Source organism: Brienomyrus brachyistius, chromosome 7 (assembly GCF_023856365.1).
Source record: "Brienomyrus brachyistius isolate T26 chromosome 7, BBRACH_0.4, whole genome shotgun sequence".
In the NCBI taxonomy this organism is placed as follows: Eukaryota; Metazoa; Chordata; class Actinopteri; order Osteoglossiformes; family Mormyridae; genus Brienomyrus; species Brienomyrus brachyistius.
Window position 1 is genome coordinate 31,554,467 of NC_064539.1, and position 13,757 is coordinate 31,568,223.

General features: G+C 48.4%; 1 protein-coding gene across 1 annotated transcript in view; it reads left to right on the plus strand.

Annotated features, from left to right (window-relative positions):
- Window positions 1-13,757, plus strand: part of LOC125746301 (transmembrane protein 132D-like) — a 48,233-nt gene that overhangs the window by 21,885 nt on the left and 12,591 nt on the right. The window contains exons 3-4 of the mRNA XM_049020134.1: window positions 4,092-4,235; window positions 13,567-13,753. Coding sequence (XP_048876091.1) covers window positions 4,092-4,235; window positions 13,567-13,753 — 331 coding nt within the window. The remainder of the gene's footprint in view (window positions 1-4,091; window positions 4,236-13,566; window positions 13,754-13,757) is intronic.

Below are 13,757 nucleotides of genomic sequence, written 5' to 3' on the forward strand. Positions count from 1 at the left end.
AATTTGCTCGCAGGCCAAACATTAGAAATTTCCGTATGATTAGGCTGCTAATGTAAAGCCAGGAAGTGCTTAAAAACAAAGCACCACCCTTTGTTACTCAGCCGCCCCCCCCCCACCATTAAGGTGCAGGTTTCAGTCTGTTGGTTAATAGTTCAGTCCCTGCTACTTCGCTTTCACACGTGTGGATCTGTTAGTCCTACCCCACATGCCAGTACTACGCCATCATCAGTCCAGGGGAGAAGCTGCACTGGGATTTTTACTTAAAACACCCCCCTCCTTGATTGATAAATAGGCTTTATCCGACCCATAGAGAGGGGGGGCAGCTTCGATAGGGTCACTCGGTGCGGGTTTGACCTGGTGAGACTGATGACTGCACCCCTGCAGTGCGGGTCGGGGTCTCAGTCACACGATGGTGTGTTTTTGTCGTTTGTCGGGATCTGCTGCGGCCTGAATGCCTCCTACATACTGCAGCTTAAGGCCAAATCTCAGCCTGCGGGCATGAAGACTCCCCAGAGATTAAGATCCAAATCCTCAGCTAACACCGAGCGTAACTCCGGATAAGGCCGGGAACGTGAGTCCCAAGACGATGGCTGAAGTGCTGAGCTGGGGGGGGGGGCTGCCACAAGCATGCGAGGAAAACATGGGAGGTGTGGGACACTGTCACCTCACACCTCAGCAGTGGGGGCTCGTGCTGTGGGGAGGTTTCTATCCAGACTCCAGAGACAGGCAGTTCGGCTGCCTGCAGTCTCAAGATTGCCTGTACAGTGTGATTGTGTCTGTGTGCTTGTGATGGGCTGCCAGCCGCACTGGACATGTGAGGGCAGACCTCTGTTTCTCCACATCATGACACCATGTGATGAAGTGCTGAATTTGATTTGTATTTGGCCAAGACTGAATCTCAAGCTGAAGTCACATTCATTTCTGGCTAAATGATGTTGCAGTGTGATGTTATAACATTTAATAGCATTTCCAGATTAAAATCGTCATCCATTATACAAGTTTTATTGCATTTTTGTATTTTAATGCAGAATCACTAACAGTTTCATGTTTTAATGATTTATTTTGTTATTGAGTTGTTACTGTCTTACTGGTACTAAGTTACGTATCATAAAACTAAAAACATTAAAAATACCATTGCACATACCATAGAGATGCTATATATCAAGCTCACAGTGCCAACTCGCGTACCATAGAGTTGCTGCAGGTACCATAGAGATATATAGAGAGACTGTATATTAAGCCCCCAGTAGCCTCTCCCTGTATAACCATCAGGTTCCTCTATAACTAGAGTGAGAGTTTGGTTTGTATTGCTAGCAATAAGTAAGACATGTTACTGGTGGTTGTTGGACTCCCCAGGCCTGTCCTTAGTCACTGATTCTGTTCATAACCTTTATGGGCAGAATTTTTAGGTGTAGCCTGGGGGCGGATGGGGTCCGGTTCGGTGACCTCAGGATCGTGTTAATGGTTTTGCAGATGATGTGGTCCTGTGAGCTTAATCAGGCTGTGACCTGCTGCTAGCTCTGAGGCTCTTTGCAGCTCAGTGTGAGGTGGCTGGCATGAGGATCATCACCTCCGATGCCATGGTTGTCAACCAGAAAGGGGTGGATCGCCCTCTCCTGGTTGAGCAGAGGAGTTTAAGTATCACTGGGTCTTCAAGAGTGAGGGAAGAAGAGAGCGGGAGATCAGCAGACAGATTGGTGTGGCATGGACAGTAATGCGGATGCTGTACCTTTCTGTTATGACAAAGAGAGAGCTGAGCCAGAAGGCAAAGCTCTCGATTTACCAGTCAATCGACGTTCATACCCTCACCTATGGTCATGAGCTCTGGATAGTGACTGAAAGAATGAGATCGTGGATTCATGCAGCAGAAATGAGCTTCCTCCGCAGGGTGTCTGGGCTCAGTCTTAGAGATTGAGTGAGGAGCTCAAACATTTGGAAGGGCCTTCTGGAATATATTCTGGAAAGTCATTCACTCCTGTCTAATGAGTGCTTAAGTTCTACGTGGGATGAGTGTAGAATTACATCTGCAGAAGCGTTTCACTGTGTCCTCACATGCCCCCTCATGTCGCATCTTGTCCTCTCATGTCGCATCTTGTCCTCTCATGTCACGTCTTGTCCTCTCATGTCACATCATGTCCTCTCATGTCGCATCTTGTCCTCTCATGTCACATCATGTCCTCTCATGTCACATTATGTCCTCTCATGTCGCATCTTGTCCTCTCATGTCCTCTCATGTCACATCATGTCCTCTCATGTCGCATCTTGTCCTCTCATGTCCTCTCATGTCGCATCATGTCCTCTCATGTCACATCATGTCCTCTCATGTCGCATCTTGTCCTCTCATGTCCTCTCATGTCGCATCTTGTCCTCTCATGTCACATCATGTCCTCTCATGTCACATCATGTCCTCTCATGTCGCATCTTGTCTTCTCATGTCCTCTCATGTCGCATCATGTCCTCTCATGTCACATCTTGTCCTCTCATGTCGCATCTTGTCCTCTCATGTCCTCTCATGTCACATCATGTCCTCTCATGTCACATCATGTCCTCTCATGTACTCTCATGTCGCATCTTGTCCTCTCATGTCCCATCTTGTCCTCTTATGTCACATCATGTCCTCTCATGTCGCATCTTGTCCTCTCATGTCCTCTCATGTCCCATCTTGTCCTCTTATGTCACATCATGTCCTCTCATGTCGCATCTTGTCCTCTCATGCCACATCATGTCGAATCTTGTCCTCTCAAGTCACATCATGTCCTCTTATGTCCGCTCAAGTCTACTCATATCCTCTCTTCTGGAGTCTCATCTAATGTCGTGTCTGGACCCAGTGGGCTCAGCTCTTGCCAGATGGGTCCTCCCCGACGTTTGTATACAGAGAGGAGAGCCAAACAGCATATAGAGTCTCGCCATCTCCCTACTGTGACAGTTCCCTGGAGGAGGCAAAGCTATTTGCATGTGTCTTGTAGGACGTCCATGGTATTTCTGGGAGAATCCATCGGAGAACGTGACAGGTGGCTTGGTCAGGATTTCTCTCACAGATCATGGTGCCCGTCTGGCCGTGCAGTGACCTCCTGGCACTGGTTCGTTCCCATGGCTACAGCTTCTTCTGCAGGCCTCTGAGTCCATTCTGGTCCAGCCTCGTGGCAGCCTGTTAGAGCCTGCAGGCTGTGGTGTGAGGCTTGGGTAGTGTCAGGACTTCAGTATTTATTTGGGGCCCGGATCTGATTCTCTGCTCAACCGCCCTCTCACTTCCCCTCCCCTGTCTGCCTGTTTGTCTCATTCCTCTCCCTCTCTCTCTCTGTTTCTCTTTGACTCTTCCTTTCTCTCTCCTTCCTCTTCCTCTCCCTCTCTCTGTTTGTTTCACTTTGGCTCTTTCTTTCTCTCTCCTTCCTCCTCCCATCTCTCTGTCTGTCTGTTTCACTTTCTCTCCGCTCCTACCTGCAGGAGGTCTGTGAATGACCTCCTCCAGCAGACTCTGTGTGCCTGTTAGTGTGTGCTTGTTACAGTGTGTGTGTGTTACTGTATGTGTGTGTTACAGTATGTATGTGTTACAGTGTGTGTGTGTTACAGTGTGTGTGTGTTACAGTGTGTGTACTGAACCTTGAAAGCCAGCCAATGACAGGCAGCCTCCAGTGACCTGTGTGGGCTGCATAGGGCACCGTCACACCTGAGTCGCCCTCGTAACCCTATACTGCAGAGCCTGTGACCTCGACGAGGGGTCACTCCAAGTCCAGCCTGGGTCACAATGCAGAGAGGGGTGGAACATGCTCCACTCCTCTGCAGACTTTGAGGTGTGTATGGGGGGGACAACACAAGCAAACGCCTCATTTGGGGCTTCCTGTGCCATGTGCCAGGGAAAGGCAGTCATTTCCCGCAGAACAGAAAATCCTTAGGCATGTGAACCAAAAGCAGACCTCCAATGAGCATGCTCAGTATACCTGTGATGTCATCCACAGTCTAATACATGAGATTGGATTGGCTGTTCAATACAGACACTGGAATATACCTGTGCTGGAAGGGACTGCTGTGTGTGTGTGTGTGTGTGTGTGTGACTGTGAGTGTGAGATACTAATCCATGCCTTGATCCGCAGGGTGCGGCTGCAGGAAGGTGTGGCATTTCTGGGCGCCAGACCCAGCAACCCGCTTCTCTGGACAGTCAGCCAGGAAGCCAGAAGTGAGGGTCACCGGGAGGTCACCCTTCACTGCCACCGCAAGACACCCACAGTGGGGCAGAGGTGAGTCATGTGACAGGAAGTGAACCTTAAGCAAGCTAGGTTACCTGTGCTGATTGGTTAGAGATTATCCAGCCTGATTAAAGTGAATTTACCATGGGTGAACCTCTAGATGTTGAGCTCTAGAAACATCTCAAGGATGATCGTAGAAAATAAGAATGCAGCAGAAGTCCATTTCTAGTGTCATAGCAAATTCTTATGTATGTATGATATTTAATTTTTTTCATTTGTAATAAAGTTACCAGAACTTGTACAAACTGATTTTGCTCTTTGATTATGAGGTATCATATGCAGATTTATGATTAAAGGATGAATAAAATCCACACTGAAGTACAGCTGTTGCCTAACATAATGCGGGAAAGAGGCAGTAGTATGAATCCTGCCTGGGTGCCCCTCCCTGGTTCGGGCCGTCAGCATGCTCTACGCTGCCCTTGCTGCCCCCCAGCTGAATCCTCCCTGGGTGCCCCTCCCTGAGTGCCCCCCCCTCTCTGGGCGCCCCCCCCCCCCCCGGCTCGGGCCTTCAACATGCTCTACTCTGCCCTTGCTGCCCCTCAGCTGAATCTTCCCTGTCCCTAAGAAACACTCTCCATTCTCACGTCTCACTGGAGCTGGCTGGACCATCTGGAACCCACTGATTTTGCCAGAGCCTTTTTGAGACTCTCATGGATCTCTGACGCTGTCAGATTTTGACCTGTCCGCCCACACGCTCTGCCATGTAGCGACTTTACTGGATCCGCTAGCGCAAGGCTGCCTCTTTGGAGCCTGATGTGGGCGCTGCATGCTGACCGCATTTTCTCACTCTGAGATTAACTTGCCCAAAGCAGCTCAGCTCCCTGGGAGGAGAGCAGAATGGTTTTGATGTTAATTAAACGCAGATTCGGACCATGTACCGATAAACAGTTTTCCTTGTGGATCAGCTAATAGGGCCACCGAATCCTGCGCAGAGGACAGGTGCTGGCTTGTAGATTAGCGGGACCTACGTAAGACCCCAAACCATTTTGTCTTTAAGGCAAACAAATAAGTAAAAGCTTTAATCCACACACCCCCAGAGGCGCTCACCACATCTCTGCAGGCGTTTATCCAAATGACATCTGCGGACCGGCTGAGGCTTTCAGAGGAAGCTGGTCTCCTGTTAATCCAGGCGAGACTGAAAAAGCCTGTTGGTGCAGAACTTTCTGCTTGAAGACCTGTTCACCTTTCTGCCATGTGGAATGGTCCTCAACATCAGGGCAGGAGTCCGGGTGCCTTCCTCTTCCGATCTTTGATGAGACCCCCAGACCCTGTCAAAGTTGTGGCCACGCCTGGCCTCTGAGGGAGGGGAAACAATCTGAAATTTCTGCGCCTTCAACAGACGAAAAGTATTATTTCCAGGTTTTGCCCCCCATCCCACCCCCCTCCTACTGCCCCTCCCCCAATACAGGGCTGAATTCCTCACTATTTAGGGATCATAGAGACGCAGAAACACATCATATCTCAAATGGATTCGCTACCAACCATCAGTCAGGCTCCACGGCACAGCAGGGCCCATTTTTGTGTGATATCACTTTAGCGAAGCCATGAGAGAATAGAAACACAACATAAATGCAGATGAAATCTCTTCTCAGAAAGGGGTTTAGTGTAATATCTTTATTTCTTTGTAAATAATCTGTGTCTCTCTGGCTCTCTTTTTGATCGTCGCTTGGTAGCTGTTCTGGGGACCTCTTTGCAGCCAACTGTGAGATGAAGGAATCAGACAGGCTTCTTTCACACTGAGTGCGTCCAGAATAGCAATGAGAAGAAACCAATAAACTCACACAACACGTCTCAGAAGAAAAACTTGCTTTTCGAGATCTCTCAAGTAAAACACATCAGCTTCCAAAGCTTAATCGTGCACTTAATCTTCTTTCAGAGTTCTGATTTGACTTTTTCCTTCCCAAAACATCCTGTAACATTTCATGCCTTTTGGGTCTGTGCAGGGTGTTTATATCATATTCCGTTAGGATGCTACAGCAGCCACAGTTTGGTAGTCACAGTGTAGCAGACAATGCGACAGTCACAGTCCGGCAGTCAGGGTTGGGCAGTCACAGTACAGTAGACATGCTGCAGCGGTCACAGTTAGGCAGTCCCTGTGCAGCAGTCACAGTGTGGCAGTCACAGTGTAGCAGTCACGGTGTGGCAGTCACAGTGTGGCAGTCACAGTTAGGTAGTCCCTGTGCAGCAGTCACAGTGTGGCAGTCACAGTGTAGCAGTCACAGTGTGGCAGTCACAGTGTGGCAGTCACAGTTAGGCAGTCCCTGTGCAGCAATCCCTGTGCAGCAGTCACAGTGTGGCAGTCACAGTGTAGCAGTCACAGTGTAGCAGTCACAGTGTAGCAGTCACAGTATGCTAGTCAAATGTCACCAATAGTCAAATGCAGAATGGGTTGGATATGAAAACAGGCTTAATGAGGGGACTAAGGCATAGAACCATGGTCAAGGATAGTGTCATGGTCATGAATAGGATCAGGGTTACGGTCCAGTTTAGATTCATGGTTACTGTGGTAGATAACCTGTTATTTTATTCCATTTGTCAAAGTTTTACATTAGTAGTTAGCCAGGTCAGTTTTCCCTCAACTCTAAGCCCAACCTTCGTTCTGCCCTTTTCTTAGCCTCTGTGTTTACTTTCTCAGTTGTGCCGGGGGCAGTGCGTCGCCCTGTGCGTCAGCACGGCCCCCTGAGGTTCCAGGTAATCAGCATAAATGCTGCTGCTTGGATTGTCTGTGCTGGTTGATGTTCCTGTGTCACGCGGTCGAGGCTTACAGCAGGTGATTAGTTTGTGATACGGCATTCAGGATAGAGTTTGAGGCTAATCTCTGGAGGCCCTGGGCAGGAGTGGATATGCACAGAGATGTTCTTATTGATGTCAGGGAGTGAATTATTCTCTTTGCACTGCTGTACAGAGAACTTACTGGAAAAAAAGTTGCGAGCGATTCCCATAAAAGGCAGTGGGGCTAAGTGTGTAGTTTCACACTAAAACTAAGTGATTACAGCAGATTACAGCGAGCGACGCTCCTCACTTCACCTCCAGTGGCTGCCTCTTCCTCACCCCCCCGTCTCTGTTCTGGCTGTTTCTTCCGATGCCAGCCACAGTCCGGCCCTAACTGTCACCTGCTGGGTTGCACTGCAGGTCTGGAGAGGCAAAGAGAATCAGCCGACAGATGTTCAGTCAGAGCAGTAACACAGCTGTTGGTGGGTGAAAGGATTCATTACACAGTGTGTAACTAACAACACACACACGCCTCACGTTCTCGACCAATTGAACTGGCACTGTGTCATTATATCGAAGGTGCGACTCTCAGGTGTGGTGGGGGGTTCGAACCGAGAAGCCGCCCATGTCTTGCCCCCTGTTCTGTGACCATGCATACAAGCACTCATGCGTCCACCTGAAGAGAATCTGACTGACAGTTTTTGGGAAATCGCAGAAACGCACGCGACTGTTTTATGAGATGAGATCTGGCACAGTTAATGAGTGTTCAGATCTCAGAGTGAGGTCAGACAGCTACAGATCAATCCATCATCTCCATGCAGAAACCACCAGGTACTGAGGTGCATGCTGAATACCCTGAATGGCACCCGCCCGGTGGCCATATAATTACTAGTAATCTGCCTACTCTTTTTAATTACTGTTGCACTGGTGATAAGCCAGGCTGTGTACATGGCTTGGCGTGTGTTTAATTGCTCCAGCTGTAGGGGGTGCAGTGTGGCAGCATGAAATGCACCTTAAAACATCACCACATGCCTTTCTCGTCTCGTCACGCCTCTTTGTCTTCCTCACACATGTATGGCAGCAACATGCTGCTCTCGTGTTTGAGCTGCTAAAGGAACACCCCCCCCCATTGTGACCCATCAGGTAGAAATGGAAGTAAGAAAATAAATCCTTTGCACACAGCAGATATAACAAGAGTGTCTATTTCTGTGTGTGTTTTTCTGGGTGCGTGTGTGTGTTGTCATGCATATGTTACATTATGGGGACCAAACGTCTCCACAATGTAACAAGGTTAGGCCTGGGTATGGGTTAAGGTTGTCATAGTTGGTATTTGAGCTATGCCCATAGAAATCAATAGAGAGTCCCTCAAAAATATGGATATGTAATGTGTGTGCGTGTGTGTGTGTGTGTGTTTCTGTGTGTGCATTTTATGAGCCTGCATAGTGTGCTGACTGTCCCGTGTATCTGGCTGGGTACATTGTGTGATCCAGTATCTGTGTGTGCATTTACCACATCATTTCCCCCTGTTTGGTGCTCAGTACTGCCCCCTTCTGACAGTGAGCTCAGTGTGACTGTGGTTTGTGGTACCACAGAGACAGTAAGATAAGAGATAAGATAAGATAGGACTTTATTGATCCCACAGTGGGGAAATTTGTGTGTTATCACAGCTCCAGGCAGATAGCAAGAAAGAGTTACAAGAGTAAAGAATATAAAAATACAAGAATAAGAATACAGAATACAAAATAATATAAAATAAGATAAAACCCTAATACAATAGTAGTAATAATGCCTATGTACACTCATACACCGTATGAAATATGGATAGTGGGGTGTGGAAAAGTGCAAGTAATAATAAATATCAACTATTTAACTACTATAGCTACAATTGACTATTCAGGTAGTGCTGGGTATTGGCATGTACATATATACACCCGTGCAATGCACATACATCCATACATACATACATACATACATCCATACATTATATACAGATATGCCTCTACATGTAGGTAAACTGTAGATGCAGAACCATATACATACACATACAGTATATTCTCTTTCTGCTTTTCCCTCATTGTTTTTCATTTGAGATGCATTATTCTATCAGAAACATTTTTATATGAGGCAGTGTTTCCCTTAAAGTCTTGTAAAACCTCCAGTGTGTTGTTTTATACTTATTTGCACTAAAACTTGGCTTCATGCTAGCTTCACTCTACAATACCGTGACCCTACATTCCCTTAGCTATACACTAACATCTCTGTACACTACCCTGACTCTACACTGATCTCACTCTACGCTGTCCTCACTCTACATTGCCTTGAATATACACTAACCTTTCTCTACACTACCCAGGCTATACACTACCCTGACTCTACACTACCCAGACCATACACTGCCCTGACTCTACACTACCGTGACTATACACTGCCTTAACCCTGCACTAATCTCACTCTACACTGCCCTGACTCTACATTGATCTTTCTCAAAATTGAGTTGTTGCCATGGTGGGTAACCAAGGAGGAGCTACACATTATAGGAGATACTCTCTGGCTGAGGAGGAGGGTCTAATTTTTCCCTGAATGCTGTACTCACACTGGTCTGAGTCCCCCACTGTTACGTATTTCTGTGAGTTCTGCATCCCAGTCTTGGTCTGATTCCCCACTGTTACGTATTTCTGTGAGTTCTGCATCCCAGTCTTGGTCTGATTCCCCACTGTTACGTATTTCTGTGAGTTCTGCATCCCAGTCTTGGTCTGATCCCCCACTGTTACGTATTTCTGTGAGTTCTGCATCCCAGTCTTGGTCTGATTGCCCACTCTTATGTATTTCTGTGAGTTCTACATCCCAGTCTTGGTCTGATTCCCCACTGTTACGCGTCTCTTTGAGTTCTGTATTCCTATCCTGCTCTGCTTCCCGACTGTTAAACGTCTCTCTGGGTTCTGCATTCCTGTCCTGCTTTAATTCCCTGGTGTTACACATCTCTCTCTGTTCTGCATTCTTGTCCTGGTCCGATTCACTGCTGTAACACGTCTATCTGAGTTCTGAATTCCTGTTCTGACTCGTGACCAGCATTTCCTGCCAGGTCACGTGACAAAGGCTCTCGCTGACTCATACTCATGGTTCATACTCACCTTGATGCTGGTTTACACTCAGGGGCTGAGCTGGAGTGCCCCTATACCCCCACAGACTAGATGACAGTGGAGGGGGGTACAGAATCGGGATGTGATACAGGGGGAAAGGGGGGTGTCCTGGTTTGTGAGGGGATGTGATGTCACACAGACGAGGGCCGATGTTCTTAAACGGTTGGCTGTTAGATAAGCCTGGCTGCCTTGCCTGTTGTGTCCTGTGGAGATCCGCACACTCATGCCCTTTTTGCTGCCCCCGTGTGAATGTGCATCCCTACTCCCTGTATTGCTCTATTCAGACACTGCTATTTGCACTGTTGTTCCTTCAGTTCAAAGCTGCCCATGTTTTTGCTGTTTGTGGTTCATCAGGCCGGGTTTGACCCAGAGAGGCAGCCAATGGAAGGTGGCTGGGCGTCGGGGATTGGCGGTGTGCAGCATCACCGCCCCTGCCGCACACTTCGGGAGCCTGTTCTCCCCCAACACTAATTAAGTCTCCCCTCAGAAGCGGGAATGTGGCTGGGGAGTCAGCACGCCAACTACAAATGGAGCAGCATCAGGGCACCTGAGTGCGTTTGCTACCCAGCGGCGGAGGGAGGCCACGCGGCAGGCTTTGGTTCGGGTTTGGCCCCCACACTGTGTTTGTATGCTTACGCACCAAGAACTCTTTAATTACTGCTTCACTGTTATTTAGCAAGGTACTGCAGGCAGGTTTATTGGCTAATAATTGTGTTTCATTAAAGATATTCATGGCTGTGGAGTAGCTCAGAGGGTGGGGAAGCTCTCCTACCTTAACTTTATGGCTTTGTTGCTCATGAGAAATGTTTATTCTATACATTATTCATTTGTACCGTTCATATACCAAATGATTCAAGTTTAGTAGCAGGGAGAAGACAGGAATTATCCATGTTATTACTCATTACTTTTATTTGTCAGAACTGTGTTTGTGGACATTTTTGCTCTGTTGATAGACGTGATTCTGGAGGACTTGTGCTTGCTGAAGGAGTTTATGAAGGACTGTGAGCGTAGAACTTGGTCTTAGGGTGGCTTTCTTGGAATTAATGTGTGTGTCTTGGCCTGGCTTTGCAGAGTTGATGTGTTTCTTGAGAACTTGCCTTGGACTTGTGCTTCTGGTGGTCTGCTGGAGGAGGCTCGGTTTTCAGGCATGGAGTTAGCAGATGGTCTCAGGCACAACATCCTGACCTGCTGAGCTGCACGCTACCCAAAGCAACCAATGTGGCCAAGCTGTTAGAGTACAGGGCGATGTGGGGGGGGGCATCTGTAAGGGTTGGGGCGGGGGACATTGATGAGATGTCAGGCTCTCATTACATTTACAGATGCAGGAAGCTGGGGGCAGGCTGGGGGGGTCTATGCACCCCCCCCCCCCCTTAACGGACGTGAAATGGCTGCCCAGCCTTGCATTTAAATTTTAAATGCGATTCAGGGCAGGAAAATCTAATTAAAGGCCTTGATTCGGAGTGCAACTTCCTGGGAACACCAGCTGTCCGGTATGAGGTATAGTGTAGCGGATGTCGTGTTCTTCCGGGAACAGAAAATAAAGTGCCTGTCTGCCTGTCTTTCTGTCTGTCTGTCACTCTGTCTGTCTGCCTATCTCTCTGCCTGTCTATCTGTCTGCCTGTCTGTCTGTCTCTTTGTCTGTCTGCCTATCTCTCTGCCTGTCTATCTGTCTGCCTATCTGCCTCCCTGTCTATCTGTCTGTCTCTCTGTCTGCCTATCTGTCTGCTTATCTGCCTGCCTGTCTGCCTGTCTTTCTGCCTATCTGCCTCCCTGTCTATCTGTCTGTCTCTCTGTCTGCCTATCTGTCTGCCTGTATTTCTGTCTGTCTGTCTCTCTGTCTGCCTGTCTATCTGTCTCTCTGTCTGTCTGCCTATCTCTCTGCCTGTCTATCTGTCTGCCTATCTGCCTCCCTGTCTATCTGTCTGTCTCTCTGTCTGCCTATCTGTCTGCTTATCTGCCTGCCTGTCTGCCTGTCTTTCTGCCTATCTGCCTCCCTGTCTATCTGTCTGTCTCTCTGTCTGCCTATCTGTCTGCCTGTATTTCTGTCTGTCTGTCTCTCTGTCTGCCTGTCTATCTCTCTGCTTGTCTATCTGTCTGCCTATCTGCCTCCCTGTCTATCTGTCTGTCTCTCTGTCTGCCTGTCTATCTGTCTGCCTGTCTATTTATAGAGGCTCTTGACTAATGCTGTGAGCCTGCATTGGATAAATGGAAGATGGATGAAAATGTCTTTTTTTCTCTTTTGTGATATTTTATTAATGGAAGTTTTACAGAGAGTACTGTGCAGTGTCTGAAGTGGTGGTGACCGGCTCCTTGTGATTGGCTCTCCATACTGTCACTCGGAGATGTCATCAGACTGACAGGCCTGTCACATCATGGCTCAACTAGTGTGGGAGGAACCTGAGGGCATTTGGGTGACCTCATTGTGGTGACCATGACACCGATCCACACTTCCTCTGGGTTCCATCAAGCGAGGTGTGGAGAACACAGGAGTGGGGGGGGAAGATCCCCCAGAGATCCCGGCCAGCCTCATTACCTGAAGAGCCTCTGCCTTATGCGAGGGGGCAGATATACAGAAATGCCCTTAATCTAAGAGCTAAAACACTCTTGTTGTCAGGAGACCAGTTATCTTCTAATTAGCTTGCAGACCTATCTGCTGTATGGACAGTGGGGTCTGGGGGGGCACTTTTCACTTCTCTTTTAGGAGCGTCCCTGTCGGCCGGATGACCTTCCCCAGACTGCACACTCTGAATCCCCCGGCTCTGTTGATGTGAGAAACGGGTCTATGTGCCGAACCGAAGCAGTTCAAGCCACTTCCTGTCTGCGAGTTTACACTTCCTGTCTGCGAGTTTACACTTCCTGTCTGCGAGTTTACACTTCCTGCTGGCCTGAAACACAGCAGTTCTCTAGTTTATAAGCTCACTGTCAGGACCTCCGACTCCAATTCAGTTCCTTGTTAGTTCTATATGATTTGCTGTTTTGCCCCCCATGAACTCATGGCATGTTCTGACCTGTTGGCACGTACCTCTCACTCACTCCTGGCTCCGCCTCCGATTATCTGACCCCTGACCCATCTCCTCACATACATTCACCCTGAGTGTTAGCGGCCCTTCCCAGCCACACTGCATAATACGTTCACCTTGTAGGACAGGCAGCACAAGAGAATCTCTGTCTGTCTTCAGTTGACTTTGACAGAGGACTGCCGGTCTTATTAGCTTCCGGCTTCCTTTGGTAGTTGGTGTGTAGCTTCTTCTCCTAAACTGCTTACCTTTGCACCTAGACATTGATTTAGCCCCACTTATCTCTAGTCGACTCCTCAACAGCCATATGTTTGTAATATGCCATTTGCCTCACTGTTAAATATATGTAAATGAGCTGAAGAAACTATGCCTCGAACCCGACACACACATCCCTGCACAAGTTGTAATGTGAGCCTCAGAGCTGTATCCTGTTCTGTGTTCCTCTCCCTCCAGGTCGAGGGCCTCTATCCACAAGGTCCTTCAGGTGGACTTGGAGGTGGACGGACTCTCGGAGCCCTGGGCTGGCCGCTCCATCACCTGGCAGGTGGAGTACCCAGGCACGCCTACGCCTGCTGGAGAGGCGGAGACCGTCGTCTACGTGGTGCAGGAGGAGCTGCAGGGGATACTTCCCTTGGCCATGGTGA